The sequence below is a fragment of the Symphodus melops genome (assembly GCF_947650265.1).
Source record: "Symphodus melops genome assembly, chromosome: 16".
Taxonomy (NCBI): Eukaryota; Metazoa; Chordata; class Actinopteri; order Labriformes; family Labridae; genus Symphodus; species Symphodus melops.
In genome coordinates this window covers 5,060,713-5,081,062 of record NC_136706.1, presented here as the reverse complement: position 1 = coordinate 5,081,062, position 20,350 = coordinate 5,060,713, and the positions used below count along the sequence as shown (strand labels likewise).

The following is a 20,350-nucleotide window of genomic DNA, read 5'->3' as shown; positions in this document are numbered from 1 at the left end:
TTTCGAGGGTGTGACAATTAACCCCATATACTGGAAACCATATGGTCGAGCAATTAACACTTTCTACTGCGCTTAACAAGACCAACTAGCAACAGAAGGAGCGCCCTGCGACTTGGCGACGGAAAAAATGGGTTAAATCTACAGGAGCAGAAGAGGGAAAAAAAAAACACTCCCCTCTCTTTCAGGCATTAGAGGATGCTGGGATTTTCCACCCCGTGGGCCGAGAGTAAGCTTCCCCCCAGTGAGCCGAGCGAGAACATGATTCAAAGCACATTACGTTCATCGTCAAAGAGCAGCGTCTTAAAACAGAGAGGACAAGAAGACACAGGCAGCATGAGAGGGAAAAAGCATTGTCCTTCATTTTTGTTTACGGGACAAAATTGGACTGGAGGAGTCCATTAGGCTGTTACGTGTGACTTCACTGATGTGTGTGTGTGTGTGTGTGTGTGTGTGTGTGTGTGTGACAGGGAAAGAGGGAAATGGACGCAGAAGGAGAGAGAGATTTTGGAGAAAATCAATTAGACTAAATTTAGTACAAGAGAAGAATCAATGTGAGAAAGAGGATTCAGCGTAGTTTCATAAAAAATAATGTCCTCTCAAATCAAGTCAACACGTTACAAATACGAAGTTTAACATTTTAATAAGCCCATTTTCTATTTCATTGTATCTTTAATGCAAACAAATGAAAAACAACTCATCATTATTCGAGTGTACTTAACGTTGATGTTAGTGAGTACTGACGCTGCTGTTGCCTCTTAGTTTAACAGTCCCTCTCCTCACAACATGTCAAATGTGTGACAGGCAGATTGTCACACATAAAGACACGTGACAGAGCTCTTTAGCCCCCCCGCAGGCTGCAACTCCCTCAAACAAGACAACAAATGTCTGCTTCTCCTCCCGACAGCCTGCTCGGTCATGCTCTGCAGTACTGTTTGAAGGGCGGGGTTCCCAAAACAAAGGCTACAAGAAGCCTTTGAGCGTCTTCTGAATCAAAAAAAACAAACACATCCATGTATATCATCACTCAAGTCCTATCCATCGCGGGGGAAAAAAGATCTTCTTTGAATACAGAATAAAGACGATCACATGCTATTCTGTCAGAAAGCCTTGACAGGATAGCATGTGAAAGATGCTAAATCTGGTCTTTGCTAACATGAAAATGCTAATATGTCAGCATCTTTCCAGAAAGAAGGGGAGCTGCTGTTCTAAAGTTTGCTCAAGCAGACGCGATGAAACATTCACAAACACCACTCTGCAGCCGAACACTGATGAAAAATGCAAGAGAGAAGAAGAGGGAACGGTGAATTCGCTGCTCCAAAGCCAAGTGCTGCTGCACTGGACAGGAAATGTGCTTCTTGTCCCTTGCTTTAGTGACAAATGCAATCTGTCCAATTATGGATGTTTAGTATCCACACTGTTTAAATTATGGTCTGAAATGCTACCCACAGATCAAATATCCACCCCACCTCTTAATAAATGGGAATTAAGTTTGGTGTAAGTCAGCAAATATGTCAACTGTCTGCTCACTCTGAGCTAACAAGCAGCAGTTCAGTGTTGGAATTTGTCCGTCAGGCTCAGATGAACAGTCCACAATTCATCTGCACCTGCAAAAACATCAACATCTTTCACTAAAGAAATCATAGTTATGTTTTTTTTTTTTGCAATGCAATTTGATGCATAGCAGGTATAGACATTCTGATTAAATTAAATGGCTCAATGTGGACTAGCAAAAAACAAGCAGAGGCGAGGAGCCTGCATGACCGTCAGGCATTTTTCCACGATTTACGTCTCCTCCTATGATGCATTAAAAACAAAAGTTAACTTCACTCCTGACACAGTGGCTGCACATCAGATCACAAACTGCGCTTTTTAGGTTGCTGCCTCTCAGAAAGAACATAGGTGAAATCTGTCTGTGGTCAATTCATCAAAAGCAGATGAATGTTTTATTCTACATGATGTGTTCGTCTCCAGGCGACAGAAACGTCCTCTTTCAGTGTCCTCAACGTACCTCCAAGTCAAAGCAGACCTTTGTCAGCAAAGCAAGGTCCAATGTCCTCAGTTCTTCCTGGTGGGACTATAAATTTAAAACCAACCAGCTGTGCAGCCTCACCTCACCTTCATGTGCAGCAGCAGATATAGAATCTAGGCTATGAAACACCTGCTCGACAGTGGAAGTTGCTCGCTGCTTTTCCTCACAGAATTCCTTTAAGTTCAGCCAGCAATGTGATTTATTCTCTGTATGTTAAATTAGGGAGACCAATTTTGTTACGGCATTAGATTGCATTGACATACTTGAAATACATGAGACTGTGGCAATATCAGGGGAAAAAGCTGAACTTTAAACACACTTTTCTGTCTTTGTCATCATCATTTGTCTTTGCTGATTTCAAAAGATATTTGGTATTGGCGGGCTGGCTGGCTGATCTCTACAGACTATCTGGTTGCAGAAAAGGACATGCATCTTTGTGTATTCAATAAGCATTTAAACAGATGTGTTCCACCTTCAGGCTACTCAGTATGAAACATCCGGATGCACACACGCAAACACCTCAACATGACACATTCTCCTGACAATCCTGAGCCCCACACATCACATCACATCAGATCAAACCCAATCACGTAACAGGAAACAGTTGCATACAGTCATCAGCCCAGCTTCAGCTCAAACACGGCTCTGACGCGGACTCGAGTCCTGCAGCACGTCGCATTTCTTCTCTGCACTCCTGTACGTGTGTCCTATGACTGAAGGCCATTGGAGAGAACATGATAATGAGGCCAGGCTCCTTTAATTATCCTCCCATAAATGTCATTTGCTGTGTTCTCAATGATGAATGCATGTTAACTTTCTCTATAGGTTCACGTTGTCATCCTGATGAATTGCATGTAGGTGCAGCTTTAAGAGAGAGGTCGATTGCGTGTACTGAACTGCAAACATGCACGTAAAACACAACCGGGTCACATTTTAAAAACCTTTGTGCTCACTTTGGTTACAAGCTGCAATTACAGAGAGAAAAAGGGTCACCACAATAGAAAATCAATCAGGGTAACTTAGTACGGGAATTACTGTTGCTGCCGTGTGACGTGCACAAAGATAAAGTGGAACACACAGAGGCCCTTTTCCTTTTGTTTCTTCTCTTTCTATCTATTTCCATCAGTGTTTCTCCCTCCTGCTCAATCACACACATGATTCAGCACTTCATGATTCAGCACACCTTCTGTGTGTGTGTGTGTGTGTGTGTGTGTGTGTGTGTGTGTGTGTGTGTGCGTGCGCTCTCCTGTGCACCTGTGTCCCTGCATGCGACAGGGGCGGTGGCCTCAAGGCTCTGTTGACTTGGCATAGACTATTCTGACTCTATAAACCCAGGCCGACTAATCTCCTTTAGCAACAACCTGTCTGTTGCTGAGGTTGCAAATTACAGGACACAGTGACTTCATAGTGATCTCCTTTTCTCACCTTACATTGCCTGTGCCCTCGGTCAGTTCATTGACCTAACCACCACGGGAATATTTGCTTTCAACTAGGGCTAACAAAAAAATAATCATAATCTAATCTTTAAAGTACAGTGCAGTTGTTCTGATTCTGATGCAGGTTTCAGAAATGCCTCTGATTCTGCCAAAATTTACAGCAAATAATGCACAATATGTGACAAAACTCTATTAGCCCACCTTCAATTTGTGTAGTATGGCTTGCACTAGCAGCTACCTGTTCAAGGCTAGCAGGGAAAATGTGGGGGACTCTATCTGAGCTGCAGCTAACGTTACATTAGCTTAGCTTGTTTTTCAAATCTTTTTGTGATTAGATTCAGTGCACTGACCCAGATCATTAACAGATGTTAAAGGTAAACTATTACACCTCAACAGGTCAGTAGTGTCGCCTAAAGCTATGTTTTTTAATCTTCTAGTATTATTGAGGTACTCCTATTAGCCGACAGTAAAGTTGACAAAGTCAAGCACAATGGACAATCATTTCATGTTTTGAAGGACCTCATAGCATTTTGTTTTTTTCTGCACTTTAAAGAAATGTACATGGGTTCTGGAAAATATGAACGTGATTAACACACATTTCTTTATATTATGGCATCTCATTGTGAAATTATTTGAATTGTATACAGGTGTGTGCAACAGAGTAATACATGCTAACAGCTCTGTTTAGTTTTTTTGTCGAACACAAAAACCTGACAAGGTGTAAAGGGGCAGGTGAACATTCACACCTCCACAGTCAGTGTTGACATTCACTGTATAAAGATGGAGGAGTGAAAAACAGGTCTGTGGTCTCACTGTCACGAAACAGTGTGTGGGCTATCTCAATGGCAACCAGATTTAGCCAGTGTCATGTAGTTACTGTAAAGTCTCCTCTCATGCTCCCACGCACTGAACTGGATACTCAGGTCAGTTGGCTCACATTTTCCCCCTTTGAGATCAATTTACCAACCTAGACAGGAATCAACCGTCCACCTTTGCCACGGCCGAGGTCTCCCTGCAGACTCTATAATTAAACAGATCACCTGCATCACGCTCTGTCGTCTCCTGTGTCTCTTAAACAAAACAGGAAAACAGAGGGAGATTAAAAGACAAATCTAAAGTGTAATCAAATTAAACTAAATGTTATGAGAGGTGAACAGGTCACACACCTGCTCACATAGACGTGACTCAATCCGTTGCATTAGAGTTCACAGAGACAGGTTGTACTTTTGCACGACAGCCTCGTGATTCTGCCGCTGGCGAAGTGAAACTGCACACAGGGGTTTGTAGCTGCCACTTCCGACATCCAGCTGCTAAGTGCCTCACGCACATTCGGTTCATATGCCTATGAATATACTTCTAATTGCATGTGAGCATTCATGAAATGAATCACTGATTAAGGGAAGAACCCATCATGATATTAAAATGTGCTGAGCCTCTGATTGGCAGCCGCTCATGAAATCGACTCTTCGGGGCATATTTATACCACAACTCAATTCTGCTGATGACACAATGGCATGAGTTGACGATACAGTTTCATCACCATGCTTAAAGTGCGTCACACAAGAACCCAACTCTATGTTTCATAGACGAGGCTGTGCGAGGCTTCTAATGAAATGAGTGCTGTGTTGTATCTACAGTAGCCAGTATCACACAAGATTCAGACAAGTAACATTGCCTCATTTCCTGTGAGTGTAGTTTGTTTATACTGACAACAACAGGATGAGTGACGCGTTGTGTAACTCTCCAAGTGTGAGTATCCAATGTATCAAACGGTATCAAAGTACAGTTGACTAAGCAACATGACCAGACAGCATGTCCTGTGACACACTGCAGTATCTGTTTAATTAAAGATGAAAACAAGGCCTGAGCTGGACAGGCAATGTGTCAAAATACTTATTACATATTTATTCTTTGTACCGAGGAGTGTATTTGATAATGATTCACAGAAAGGGTGTGATGTCGTTAAAATGCAGTTAGAACATGCCTTTATGGAGAGTAAGACATGAAATGGGTTTAGTTGTGTCAGAAAACAAATGTGATGCTATAAAGATGCTAGTTTAAATGGTTTGTAGTATTTTAAATGGTACAGCGAAGGAGAAATTCTGCCCGGAGAGTTAGAAAGGGTACAGACACCCATGGGGGCTGGTACGCTGCCACAAGCCCAACCTGAGCCCTCGTCCTTGGGCTGGGATCTGGTGGGAGGTCTGGTGGCTGTGATGAGCCAGATGTGGCACTGGGAGCTGAGGGGATTCTTTACTGCAGTTGAAAACCTTGACTCCTTGTCTGCTTTTGCATTTATTATTAAAAACAATGAACCAAATTTAGCACTAGTATCTGAAAGCTTCTGCTGGTTACATGAAGATTTTGTCACTGTATCAACGTTACAGCAGAAGTTGGGACTGTAAGGTCACTGGGATAATTAGCTCTGTATCTGAGAGGACATGAAATAAAAAGACCAAAACATGAGGGAAGCAGGCTGAGAAAGGAATAGGGGCAGGGGGCAGTAATGTCCTTGAAAGATCTGAAAAGTCCTGTGACATTACAGATAAAAGGGCAAAAAAATGCCCCTGTTACTGTGCTCATTATTTCATTGAATTATTAAATAGCCATTAAATATGTTTCCCTGCAGGCTGATAAAGGATAAATGATAGGAACCCATGACTATGGTAAATTTTGAGCTACATTTGCAGGGATTTGTCTGTTTTTTGGGACTATGCAGGGCAGAGGAAAGCTGACACAAACAGAAACATTTCATCATAGTTGTGAACATAAAGGCAAACAGATGCTAGTCTACACATGGATTTAGCAATAAAAAGGAGAAACATTCACTTTTTTACTTATTCCTCGCCAGCTGATTAAAGTCCTAAGTCTCAAATCTATTCCCCTTTTTGCTCCTTTTAGGTTCCCACCAGTTCCTAAGGGAAATGTCCAAGACGATTGCTGTTTTTTAAGTTGTAAAATATTGGCATAAAGATGCAACACAGTCATTCATTAAACAGACAAAGAGCAACATTATCATTCATTTTAAACCCTTTTTTTGTCAATCTGATGAATATCCAAGATGAACTACTTTTTGCTCATGCTAGGTTTTCCTGAGCTCCTGAGAGAAATATTGTGTTTCAGATTCTTCTGTAAATTCTTGAGCACATTCACATGCTACCTATCGCTGTTTGTTGCTGATTGGATAGCACACAAAAAAAAAAAGAGCTGAAAGGTGCTGAAACCTCCATTCGCGAGTTTCGGTTAATATGAGAGTAAAGATGAGTTCAAACCAAGTGCACTAGATGTTTAAAACCATGTCAAAGAAGCAAAACAACATGCCCTTGAAAAAACCCGACCCGAGGCATGAGATGTAACTTAAGTCTGCATTTCTTACTGCCCTTTCTAAAGCACATTCAAGATGCCTCAAACACTTTATGTGCCCTGAAGAAAGGGTGCAGGTTACACAATATTGAGCCACAGATATTGCACAGTGGAAGCATGCTGATGTCATTTAGAATTATTTAAAGTGAAAGAGTAAAGAGAAATCAAGTCACTTCCAGACGCGCAAACAGTGAACCCGCCTCTGTTTGTTTGGTGCCTAAATTGTGGTGTTTGAGCATTAAGCGTATTTGCTACTCTGCATGACCTTCACACTGAATGCTGCAATTTCCCTAAGCAATGTGCAATGCAATAATTATGTGTGAGCAAACAAATGAATGCATGATTGAACAAACAGAGAAACAGGCATGCAGATAGGAATAGTCGCCTGTAGAAGTAAAAATACGCTAAATTCAGACCCTGCAGGATCATACTTTTAGAGATAGTACTCTCATTCAGACTTCGACACAGACGTCATTATTTCTCTGACTAATTGGCAGAACCAGATGGAGTCATCTACTTCTCCTTCTCTAATGAGTGACATTCAAGTGAGATGCTTACATTAAATGTAGCAGTTCCTCTGTGGCCACTAATGCTGTGTACACGCAGCTATTTTATTTAGACTCCAACAACCAGACCAGGCAACCAGTCACCTTTCAGAGGTCCAAGATTCCTCTTTTTGGTACAAGCACTTTAAAAAGGAGAGCTGGTTGTTGACTGACAAACAGCAGACCCAAAATAAGAAGACGTGTGAGACTGAGATACCTTTTTTGCTTTCCTCTTCTGCTACCTCGATTCAAGAACTCGGCAAACACCCAGTTTTCCTCTGATAAGAGTGCGATAAAAAAAAACATGGCATTAAAAAAGCCTCTTTATGTTAAGTTTTGTAATGTTTTTCATATTTTGACATGAAAATAAAACATAATACAACCTTAAAATGTCTAACTACAAGAAACTTATGTACTAGCGAACGTATTGCTAGCTTGGTTTAGCTAGCACTCTCCGCTAGTTTGTCCTAGCTTCTTTAACACAGTAGTTACTAATTGCAGCTTTAGAATATGTTATTGCTCTTGAGGTTGTTTTTTCTGTTTGGAGAAGAAGAAACTTGATTTTTATAAAACTTAAAATATGGTATTGTTTTGTTACATTGGCTGCCATTCTTGCTACATTGTAGGCAGTATGGGATGCTTTTTTGAGACTTGTAATGAAACAACACTGATGTTGACGCAGATAAAACTAACTCTTAAAAAAAATTTTTTGAAACAGTGCATCCAGATTAGATCTGAAAATGTCTTCTCCTGTGGGATAAGAATTGAGCCTGTTGCGGTGTCAGGCCTGGGAGATGAAGCTTTTTTTTTCTGCAGACCTTTGACGTGTCTGACATTTAGAAATATGGAGACAGTGTTGATGAATCAACAAATCTGACTTCGCAAGGTTCTGACTGTCCAGCCTGCGCTGATATATATAATAACTGTAGACGGAGGGAAGAGATGGTGACAAAGTGAAAGATGTTGGAGGGGCACGGAGCGCACCACAGATGAAGGAGTGATGGATACACAGGCTGGAGGATGATTTATAGTCCAAACTCTGATTAACTAATAGAGTCCATCCCAAAGCTAATGTAATGATGCTGCGCTGCTCGAAACCCATTATGATAGCAGGAGACTGAATTTGTCCATCCATTACAGCGCTAATCCAGCATCGTACACCTAACATGTTAGGACAGCTTGGAATTTTTCCACCCAATGCCTTTTCTTTTCTCTCGAGTCTCCCGTAGATGTGTCTGATTCACTGTTGTATTATTATTCAGTTTATGTGGCCACACCAAAATAACAGTGAAGAAGTTTCCAGTTTCTATACTGCATTTTTTGAGGATACTGGAGTCAGAAGCAACAACATCCAGAGATGGGCTAAAGTAGAGCATTACGACATGCTGTGAGAGTGAGAACAGGCACGCGAGGAGCAGAGCCAGAGAGGGAGAAACAGGCCGAGTTTGATAAGCAGAACGGAGACAAAGAGGGATGACGGAGCGTGAGGGAGACGAGCTGAGAGTGCAGGGCTGTAAAGCTCTGCTCTCATAGCCGAGCATTTCTGACACATCTCCACATACTGCACTGCCTGCCGCCCTGCATGCTCCCTGCAGAATCACATTAACCTTGAGGCACGGTCTATTTGTGTTTCTAACCTGGTCCATACCATCTCATCCTCCCACTGTGCAAACTAAACAGCTGCATTATATACTGGAATTCATCATCAACATCCCACATGTTGTGCATGTGTAAGATAAGCGCTCTTTCAGAATTGGGTTCACATGTGTCTGTGAATCCAAATGAATCCACATTTGTGTTTTATTTCTGAAAAGTCAGGTTTGAGAAATAACGAACAGGGCTCAGTCAAAAACACGTTTGTCTAAAAGACACCTCCTTATATTTTTCTTACAGGAAGTTAACATGATTACAACAAGGTACACATGTCTTTGCTTTAACATCAACTTAATACTTATTTGACCTCTGACTTAGTTCTATAAAAATAAAGCCTTTATTGATTAACAAGAACTCCTTTAGGAATGAAGAGTTATATCCTTCTATAGTACATCTGGGAATCTGGGATTATTTTTTCCTCTTTCTCCTAAAAATATTCTCCTTTTTAAAATACTTAAGCAAAGCTTGAATCCGGCTTTGCTAAAGCATGGATAATACTTTTTGTTTTCTAAATGCCACATTATGCCACAGGGTAATACAGCACACTTTAAAAACACACACTAACAATAAAATATAAGCCAACATAAACACTGTTAAAGTCTGCTGCCTCACAGGTACTTGAGCACAAAGACGATCTCGTCTCGCTCCATAATGTTCACTGATCCATAACAGGGGGAATTGGACAAGCTCCACGATTTTAATATTTAGAGTGTAATAAGTTTTAGGGCAGAAAATGTTCACCTGTGTAGCTTTCAGTTTGCTTGAGAATGCTTATATGCTTATATTTTAATTTGCAAAATGCTTATTTTTACAATCAATTCATACAGTTTTTAAGAAAACCACGTGTTAGTGTTTAGGCCCCTTTTCTAAAGCTCTACACAACTTGTATTAGGGATGGAGTATTCGAGCACCCAAGTACCAAAGTACTCGGGTTGTTGCTGATGTTTTTGACTGAAAAGAGTAGCGTTTGATTACGATGTCTAACCGAGCTCTCTCGGTTTGCCGAACTGAAATCACTGAGAACAACATAGTAGATAGATAGATACTTTATTGATCCCGAGGGAAATTCAATAGTAAACGGTTAAACAGAGGTGTAACCTCTTCAAACAGGGCTTCAGATTTATTTAACATACACGCAGCTGGTGCAGCACGGTGCAGCAAGTCAGCTAACTGCTTTACAGGAGCGACAGTAACTCTATAGGAACACATTACTCCAAAGAGGAAAGTACATTTAAAAAAAAATAAACATATAAAGTACAGTGAAATATGAGGGGTGTTAAACTTGTAGTTTGGATGTTTCACCAAATAAACCACATGATGATACCATAGCGGAGAACATGAGCCGTATGTACAGACATACTGGAGTGGAGATATGGACCCATTAAGATTTTTGGCAGTAGAAGACTTTTGCGAGCTGATGGCGTTTGTCGAGCCGGAGCGCAGGTCACCATAACGGCTAACAACAGCGACAGCAGGAGAGAGGGAAGAGAGCAGCAGAACTGTGCAAAGCAGTGTGTCCGTTATTACAGTCTCTGGGAGAACTCTCTCCACAGAGTCGTATCTTACCATCACTTCTCATTTCATTCAGAACTGGGATTTAAAGGCTGCTGTCCTAAAGATATACACAGTCAGCGTCAAACTTTGTGGTAAAAAAATGATAAAGCCATGGAGTATCCGAGGACTCGTTCATAATGCAAGAAGTCGAGCATTTACATTACTATAAATACCCATCCCTAGACTGTTTATTAATTCTGTCTTTTATGATTGCACTTGTAGTCCTACTTTTTTGTTTTTTTCTGAAAACTGAACAGAATGTTTAAACTTTCATTATTAGAGCGACATCTTCAAACAACACACAACAGCTTGGTTAACAGCCCTTATAACAACAGGCACAGTCAGGCAGCAAGGGACAAACAGGGCGCTGTGGGGCAAGGACGCTCAGGACGAGGTGTGTCACAGAGCCGGTAGCTCATTAAAAAATAAGGGCTTTATGGTCAGAAATTTACATTTTGATCTCTGCTACATTACAACATATGATAAGATGTTCTCCTGCTTTGGTCACGATGTGCTAAAATGTATCCCTCTGCCGGAGTGATTCGGTCACGATACAGAGAAGCACAATCGTTCTATCAATCAGCGTGTAATGAAATTGTTTCCAGGAGAAGGAGGAGAGCAGAGCTTTGTTAAATAGTCTGAGTCAGGGAGAGCAATGACTCAATGGAGAGTAATAACAGATCACTCTCAGTTAGGTCCGGTGGGGTTTGACCTTGTGGATGTTTGCACCAACTGCTTTCACCAGCAGATCACTGAGAGAGCAGATAATGTACCCTTTTATATGCCTTATTGGATACCTCTTCACATGAAGGTAGACTACACAAACGTATGCCTGATTCCACGCAAGCCACTATACAGTTAGAACCGAAGCATCTCAGTTTAAAAAATGGAGGAATGAATTAATTTCACCGATCAATGAGCTGAAACTGGCATTACCAGTTGTTATCCACAGATAAGCCCCGACTAGTGATGATTGACAGCACCTATTAGTTTTATACGTACACAGTCATACCCTGTGCAGTAACCTTTCAAGGTTGTTACCATGCTGCTGGGGAAAGCACCCAAACAGAGAAATACAAAAAAAAAAAAAACCTTCCGCAGCATCTCTTTCCTGATTTCAAATCCATACTCTCTATTATATTCACAAAGACAAACATACGCACCTCCTCCCACTGATGAATGTATCTGATGAGTCGGGACAGTCTCAACAGACGGAGAAGACTGAGGATCTTGGTGAAGCGGACGATTCGCAGGGCGCGGGCTGTTTTATAAACCTCTGAGTCAAAGCCTTTCTCTACTATTAAAAAGATATAATCCACTGGAATGGAGGAGAGGAAGTCCACGACGAACCAGCTCTTCAGGTAATTCATCTTGATGACCTTGGGGTCGAGGATGATCTCAGAGCTCTCCTCGTTGACGATCCCCGTCCTGAAGTTCATGACCAGGTCCACCAGGAAGATGGTGTCCGAGGCCACATTGAAGACCAGCCAGGTGGTGGTGGTCTGCTCTGAGAAGAAGGTTATTCCCACAGGAATGATGATTAGATTCCCCATCATCATGATGAGCATTATCAAGTCCCAGTAGAACCTGCGGAGCGAGACATTAATTAGTAATGCAGGAGAGAAAACATTGTGGAAAATAGAGTAAAACAATACTTGAAGCAGCAAAGCAGTTTTACTTTCTTCCGCAACTTAGCTTAGCCTCTAACCCCTCTTTGAACATTCATTTTGATTCTGACGTATTGTTGGTTTCCCATTCGGTTGAATGCACATTGCATTTAGGCGTTGCAGACGAATTCTTTTGTTAGCATGGTCAAAATGACCAAACAGCTTTTAAACTATTTGCTAACCTTGAATTTTGGCTAAAATAACCCTCCAGATGTTCAGCGTTCACTCTCGTTTCAGTTGCTTCTCAATCAAGCAGCAGCGACAAGATCAACTTGCCGACACCTCTTTGCAGAACAACAAAGACGACAACACTATGATTTACATTATAACAGCAGTAGGGTTAGTTTTGACGTCAGAGGAAATGGTGGCAGTGTGATTATGGTGATTGTGTCTAAACAAATAATAAACATTAGAAAGGAAAAATGTTCAAGACTGAGGTGTGTGGATAAGCAGAGGATTAGGATTGTCTCACATGCTATCCAACAATTGGTGTCATATGATGAGTGATAGATTCAGCTATGACGGCTGCATGGTATTGTGTTCTTATCAAATCTCTTTTTACTTTGTCAGATAAAGCACAAAGTTGACTATGATTCAAGCACATGGGGAAACGTCCTGCTAGGCTAGCACTTAGTGTAAGTATTAAGGGCCTTCTTAGAAGGAGACCCTCGCTGACTGTGTTCATGTCTCTGGTCTCTGTCCTGTGATGACCAGGATTCTTCAGTACCCTGCTCTCTTCTTTTCACCACGTGTCCCGGGCCTCGATAAAGGCAGAGCAGCCATGAATGAAAATAGATGCTTTCAGGAATCCTATCTCATACTAAAAACTCTCCGCTGACGCCGTCCCTCGCTGCCTGTTTCTGCTCTACCTTGCTGCCTGTGCACCGCTGATCTTCAGGATGAAAATGGACTTGCTGGCTGGTTGGCAGGCTGCCTGTCTGGCAGACCGTCCATGCAGTAATGGATCTGTTTGAATGAGTTAAGATGGGGCCTTGGCTTTATAAATATCCACAGATCATGTGTCCGATAATTGTCTTCGCTTCAGTCACACAGCAGCCATCTAGGTGGTTCAGAATATCCACTATAGGTATTTTTACACCAGCAGGCATTGAACTGGGGCCTACTGAGTGGCCTCTTTAAATGGAGATTGACTTAACACCCTGAGTGGGACATCAAAGCGCCGAACAGCTTTGATTTTTGTGTGCCAGCTATTCCTCTTAAGTTTGGATGGTAGCCGATCACTTTTGCATCAATAGAACGAGCCTGAACTTTTGTCAGGCTTTCAGTCTGATGATGCCTGTTTGTCAGACACGTCAGAAACAAATTGGCTTTTTATGTTATTGATACCTGAATGCTTGAAACGAGGCTGCAGTAAAGACAGCTGCAATGATTTATCCTTTAATTTGCTTCACAATGAAACGAGATTTAGTAGAAGTATTCCATATTTGAAGGAAAGAAAAGATGAGGATGAAATGGTGATTAAAGGGGCAGTATTGGGACCTTTTTAACTTCCATAAAATATGAGTCACGTTAGGTTTCTACTTTCAAAATCAGGCTTGACTTTCCTACAGTTGCAGAGCATCATTGTGACAACAGGAGAAATAAACTGGAAGCATGTAAGGACAAAGCCCCCCCCCCAAAAAAAAAATAATAATTGATGATCTGGTGTGTTAAGTTATGCATCACAAAAGTTTGCTGAAACAACTTCTTTTCTCAAAACTTCTATTCAATAAACAATAAAACTGTTTTGTAGGAAACTTAAGACTTGTTTTTATAATATATTTATATGAATACAAACAAAAGCTTTGGTTGAAATTGAGAGCCCATAAAGTGCCCACATTTCCAAGACATTTCTATTCCTCTGATGGCTTGAGTAGGTGGTATTTATACTGTGCATGACCTCTCAGACACCCACTCATCTAATGAATAAAACATTCTTTCACTACTAGATTTAGAAACTAGAAAATGGTAGACTTGCAAGCCAGGCTGTATGAGACAGACAATGTTTACCCAGTTCAAAGTTTTGTCTCAGAGGAATGAAGGTTTTTTTTTCCAGAGGATTCTGCTTTTAATGCATTTTACCCTTTTTTATGAACAGCAAGCCACAAAGTGGGCCAATGCAGTCTGCTCCAACCACAGCTCTAAAACTGAAACCACACATTTCAACACCAATTTGTATTCAACTCTTACTTTAAAGGTCCAGCTCTTAGAAGGAACCAAGCTGCTGTTAAACCTGTAGCTGAACATAGATTATCCAGCTGCTGCATTTCCTCCTCAACTAAAGCCCTCAGTCACCTGCATCCTTGAACCTACCTACAGCAGGAGGGGTAAAACCTCCAAACAAGACAAGACCTACTGGTCGTACTTTAGCGCCCTTGTAATGGATCAGAGAACCAGCTCAGGCTCAGGTAGAAGAATCCTTATTGGACAAAATGATCTCTAAATCAAGCCAGTTTCAAAATTATCAAATCCAGAGCTCTCCTGACAAGAGTATAACACTCGATCGAACTCAGTCTGACCCTGTCCAATGTGGAAAGTGAAGAGTGCTTCAAACTTTTATCTACTTAATGGATGTTCACAGTGAGAGAATGTGGATTTGCGGAAGCCTTAACATCCTCTTTCTATTATAAGGCTTATCTTAACGCAGAATTAAACATCTAAAAATCCTTATATCTGCACTGTAAGTATGATTACATTTAAGGTGCCCAACAACCGAAATCTAACATTTAGGACTGTCATTTATAAGAATAAAAAGGTACGATGTGACCTAGAGGCTAAAGGAAATGTTATATTCCTTATGTTCTGCACAATACCCTTTAAGTGGCAGGGCGCTTTGAAAGGACGGGAAAAGTGATTGGGTGGCCATATTAACAGCTACGGTAATAAGATGTTACTTTGTAATGGCTCAGAGCACAGCCATGTGTCCACTCTGAAAGAAAACATCACAGAGAGTCTTTCAGAGTACGACAAAGGCCTCTCCTTAGTATAAGCAGAGGTGGATGAGGCCATGCATGAGACCTCTCGAAAATCTATGAATAATGAAAATTACTAACCTGCCATTAAACTTTAAGTAGGCACTGTGTACAAAGAATATGTCGCATATTGAGTTTCAAACACTCACACAAAGCGATATAAAGCCCATGTGAATGGTGGTGTCATTCAGGGACTGTTCTTACGTAAGAATTTTCATTAACGCACCATGCAGTGTGTTTTGTTTTTGGTTTTGGGGTATGCATGGATCTGCCACACTAAATGTTTAATATATGATATGACAATAAGGAGTTCCTAGTGATAAAGTCCTGCAGCGACAACAAAAAAACTAAATAATTAGGTTGTGAAGTTGATCCCTAAAGTAGAGGAACAGATTACCTTCTAAGCCTCAGTACAAGGGGAGCTGCTAGACAAAGTGTACTCTTCACCTCCATCATTTATGAACCAGCAGGAGAGGCAGCTTGAAGCAAAGGGATGTAACTTCACAGCTCCGTGGCACTTTCAAGCCAGGAGGCAATTTCTCTGGTATGAAGGGACTGTGTCTCTAAAGCGGCTCGAGGACAAGGACTGCCTCTGAAAAACCACCCTTTGGAAAATGTCATGTGGAAAGAACCCGAGGGGGGCTGCAACCGCTAAAACAGTTTGCAATACAGCAGAAATAAATCAAAGTGGGCATCAAAACATGCCCACTTACGACTATATTTGTCTCCTTTGTTTCAATAATCTGGTGGTGCTTGAAGTCATACAGTGACTTAATCCATCATTTCCCATGAGTAGCTTTTTATTCCTGTGCTTCCCCCCCCAAAATTGTACACCCATATTAAAAATACAGCACACACACCGTGGAGATATCTTCTGAAATGAAAATACTTATTTATCCAATTCTTTTTATGTCATCCAAAACTGAGAAAAAGAAAGTCGCTGCTGTCAAAAAATAAATAAATTGGAAACAAAAATGAGCACTTTAAGATATGGCCACTCGTTCATTTCACAAAGCAAAAATGTTGACTCCTTAGTACATACGATTCTTTTACTAAGGTTGCAGATGGGATTTTGTATGCTTCTACGACTTTTCATACAGCTTTAGATTTTTTCATACAAGTTATCTACCACAAGCACAAACATGTTTTTATATCACCTCCATGTTTCAATGTTTTGTCTGAACTGCTCAGCTCCTGCCCTCTAGTCATTTTTCAGAGGGGGGCAATCTCCTTACATAATTGTTTTCATAGACTGTTAAGCCCATTGACTGTTGTTTTGGGCTTTTAATCCATGCCCACTGTCATTGTACATCTGTGTGTGCAGATGGGCGTGTGCATATGCCTGCGTCTTTGTTTGGGTGGGTTCAGGACATCCTGGCGAGGATTAATTATATGAGTGCAGTTCAGAACTGTGGCCTATGTTATCATAACATCAAATGGATTTTACTTAAATATTTGTTTATAAATAACAGCAAGGCAGAGCTTTATAGTTACACAGGTCAGAGGAAGAGGACCAGTTAGTTTAACATTCAGCTTACAGTCTGTGAAACTGAGCCCTGCACATACTGAGGCCTGCTGTGAGTTCAGCACCACGGACAGCTCCATGTTCAAAGGCAGAGGCCAGTTCAACATGCCCCGACACGTTACATGAGGCTTCAGTGGAAAACAGTGATGATTGTCACCATCAAGCTGTGTCAGGGGACACTGGTGCACAGACTGGGCCAGAAGAGATGCTTAATTGGTTTGAGTGGTGAACTGTAAACATGCAGCTTGTGGAGAACCAGCTTGGGCTCTACCTGATCTCATTTGTTTTGCTGTTTGGAGTCAACGTGGCGGAAATGGGACACAAATGAGGAGCAGTTTGTCTAAAGTCAAACCGACTGGCCTCATGTGCAACACACATGGTTGCATATTCCAGCAGGCTGTTTTAAAAACAGTTTACCTTTAGATTTTTAAACGTTCAATGCACTGATCTGGGATTCAAAAATGAACACCTGCTGTGATTCACGGTTCACAACTTTTTACTGGGAATTTTCTGTCATTTACTTGAAGCAGCTTTGCCTAAGGAGTGACTGTTCTTTCTAACTAGTTTTACAGATGAATAATAGAAAATGAAGCATAGATTATTGCTGATTCTTGTCTAGTCATGTTAAAATGTTTTTGAATGTGCAGTATGTATACTGTGTTTAGTGAACATGAACGCATGTTACTAACTGTGGCATTTAGATAAAGCCAACAGAGGAAGTGTTGCATGATGCTCCTGCAGCTTCTCTCAAACACATTCCATCACTTTTCCTCTCCAACACTCATGCATTAATGCTGCTGATTGTTTGTGTGTGCATCTCTAACATGATATTGCAATGCCAATTTCAGCTAATTAATGCAAAACACGCACATTTTTCCTCTTTAATCGTCCCCTGCACGTTTTTTTCCCCGCATGCTGTGCATATATTTCGGTGTGCAGGCCCGTCGCTGTCTCTCGACCGCGCACAATGAAATGTTTACACCCGTGATGGTGCATTGGCACTGTCACGTTGTGTCCAGGTACACAGGGAGATGTCGCAATGAGGACCTGGCTCTGTGTGTGTGTACGTACGTGTGTTGTTGTGGTTCCAGACAGAAAAACGTGCGCCTTGCTTGTGAGTGAGTGTGTGTGTGGGTTTAAAATGATGACATTCAGCACGCTTTTCCAAGGACATCTCCTCGATACACCTTTACAGAATTAACGCTTCCCGTGTTATGTTAGAATAAAAATACCGCAATGAGACACACTCAGACGGAGCGTGTTGTGGATCCTTAAAGCCAGAACACAGAGGTAGATTAGAGCTTCTGGGCTGTGTGTGCCGATGACAGAGCGTTATGTGTGAACGGGTATATGTTGCAGACCCTAGGGTGACGGGGGACGGGGGGGGGTTAAGGTGTCTTTTCCAGCCCTTACCTAAAATCGCTATATGGATGAATGATCCAGTATCCAGCCGTTTGTACCCTCTCCTGCTCTTTTTCCACCGCTTTCTGACTGCCGAACATGCGTAAGGAGAACTTATTGACTCCGGGCTGCATCATGGCCCCAAATTGCCTCTGCATAAACCCGTGTTGCCTGGCCGCCGCCTCCAGATCGTCAAAGCCGACCATGGCCTCTTCTCGCTCCCCCTTGAAGCCCACGGAGTTGCCATGGTCCTTCTGGCTGCCCGTGTTATTTTTCTGTATCGAGTCTTGTCTCTGAAAAACATTATTCCCGTCCGCCTTCTCCTCCTTGCTGCTGGAGAACGAATTCGATTTCTCTTCCATGGTGTTTGGACTTTTCCCGTTTTTCTCTTCTTCGTCTTTGCGGCAAAAAAAGCGTTCCGGCTCCGGGCTCGCGAGGGCTGCGCGCGCTAAACTCGAGAGGACCCGCCGTGAGATCTCTCTCTCTCTCCTTCTCTCCCTCTCTCTCTCTCCCTCTGCCTGTTTCTCTCTCTCTCTCTCTCTCTCTCTCTCTAACTCTCCTGTGTGTGTGTGTTTTTTTAATGTCCTTCAAAAGTGTTCAGCTCCTCTGCCTTCAGTGTGAGTGCTGCAAACTGAGACAGGGAGCCCGAGAAGCCGCTGGATCAGGTTTCTTGGGTTACCGCCATCTACCGACGGCCCCGTCTCCTGCCGTCCAAAGCCTCCTGTTCTTCCTCGCGCTCCGCACGGCACTGCGGTTTAACTGGCACATGCCCCTGCACCTTATTTACATAATGTGGATCATGATAGCCCCCCCTCCCTAACCAGTCCTCCTCCTCTGTCATCACTTTCACACATGACAGGAGGAAACCAATATCACAGGAGCACAGTGAATTCAATTCACTGTTAAATGGAGTTAATAAAAAACATTTTTTTAAATCAATTGCAGCAGCAGCAAGAGTGTGTTTTCGTGTGAGAGCTGCCTGTGGCACTCTTCTGGCTGCAGGTTTGTTTCCCACTGAGCAGTGATAATAGAAGACAACACGGTGAAACAGATTGTAATGTCGGTGTGATCAGTGTGGTCATATGAGAAAACTAGTGGAACATCTTGTGGAAATCACACCTTGTAAGGTGTTGCAGATATGATCCAACATTTACAGTTTGAGTGCTCTCGCTGGACTCTTTTTTCTGTATTTGCATGCTGGAAGCACTAGTTTGCGTGAGCCACGCCGGCCCCATAATGCATTGCAACTCCTATATGCTCTAAATCAAATCATATATGGTGCATTTTTAATCTCTAAGTGTATGTCTGCAGAATGCATCATGGGTAAATTCGGGGAAGACAAGCTGCTCCTGCATATCTTCAAATATTTTTAATAGTCATCTTCAAGCTCTGTTATCGACATATTTACTTTAAGGGGCCACACATTAATTTGGCTGGGTTGTTACAATAGAACAATAACTGGCTTTGATAAAGCTTGATCCCTAACTTAATAATATCATCCTGAAAACTAGATCATTTATTATAAGGGTTGCACAATGAATCACAATGGAATTATTATCACAATATTAGTTCTTCCATTCAACACACCGCAAAGTTCTGGATTCATCACATTACATTAAAAAAAAACTTATTTAAAGAAAAACATTTCTCACTCAGTATGTGCACATGTACTTGTTTGGATGGGGGGGGGGGGGGGGGGGGGGAGGTCATGACCATGCTTCAAAAACATTAATGGCAACCTTTTCAGTAGATAGATGTTGCAAGCACAATTCTTGTATAAAACATGAAGAACAGCAGATCTGGACAAAAACAAAGTTGTAGATGACATGTACTCAAACATTTGTTTAGTTACCACACTTAATTGTCTGGTTCTGTTATTTGGTCTAACACAACAAAAATGAATTTGAATAGACTGCAAGAAGCACAAAACAAAGCAGCTTGCAAGCTGCTCATCAAGAACACGAGTAAGTTCAATGAATCATTGTTTGGCTTGCTTAAGTGTGAAAAGTAGATTTCATTTTTCATTCGAGAGTTTTATAAGAAATATTTTAACAAACAAAACTTTGGATTTCCATGTTTGATTTAGTAGTTTAATCAGCTGTGAGAGATGTTCTACCAACTAAAAGAAGTGATATATGTTAAGTATTAAAATGTTCGAGGGAAAAAAAATTCAATATTGTTGTCAGTAAATCTCCTATCGGTTTT

The 20,350-nt window shown here is 41.6% G+C and overlaps 1 protein-coding gene across 1 annotated transcript in view; it reads right to left on the bottom strand.

Annotated features, from left to right (window-relative positions):
* Positions 1–18,886, bottom strand: part of hcn1 (hyperpolarization activated cyclic nucleotide-gated potassium channel 1) — a 76,965-nt gene extending 58,079 nt beyond the window's left edge. Inside the window, exons 1-2 of the mRNA XM_079365292.1 lie at positions 18,158–18,886; positions 11,744–12,167 (exon numbers count right to left, since the gene is read on the bottom strand). Coding sequence (XP_079221418.1) covers positions 11,744–12,167; positions 18,158–18,507 — 774 coding nt within the window. The 5' untranslated portion in view covers positions 18,508–18,886. The remainder of the gene's footprint in view (positions 1–11,743; positions 12,168–18,157) is intronic.
* Positions 18,887–20,350: the final 1,464 nt, after the last annotated feature.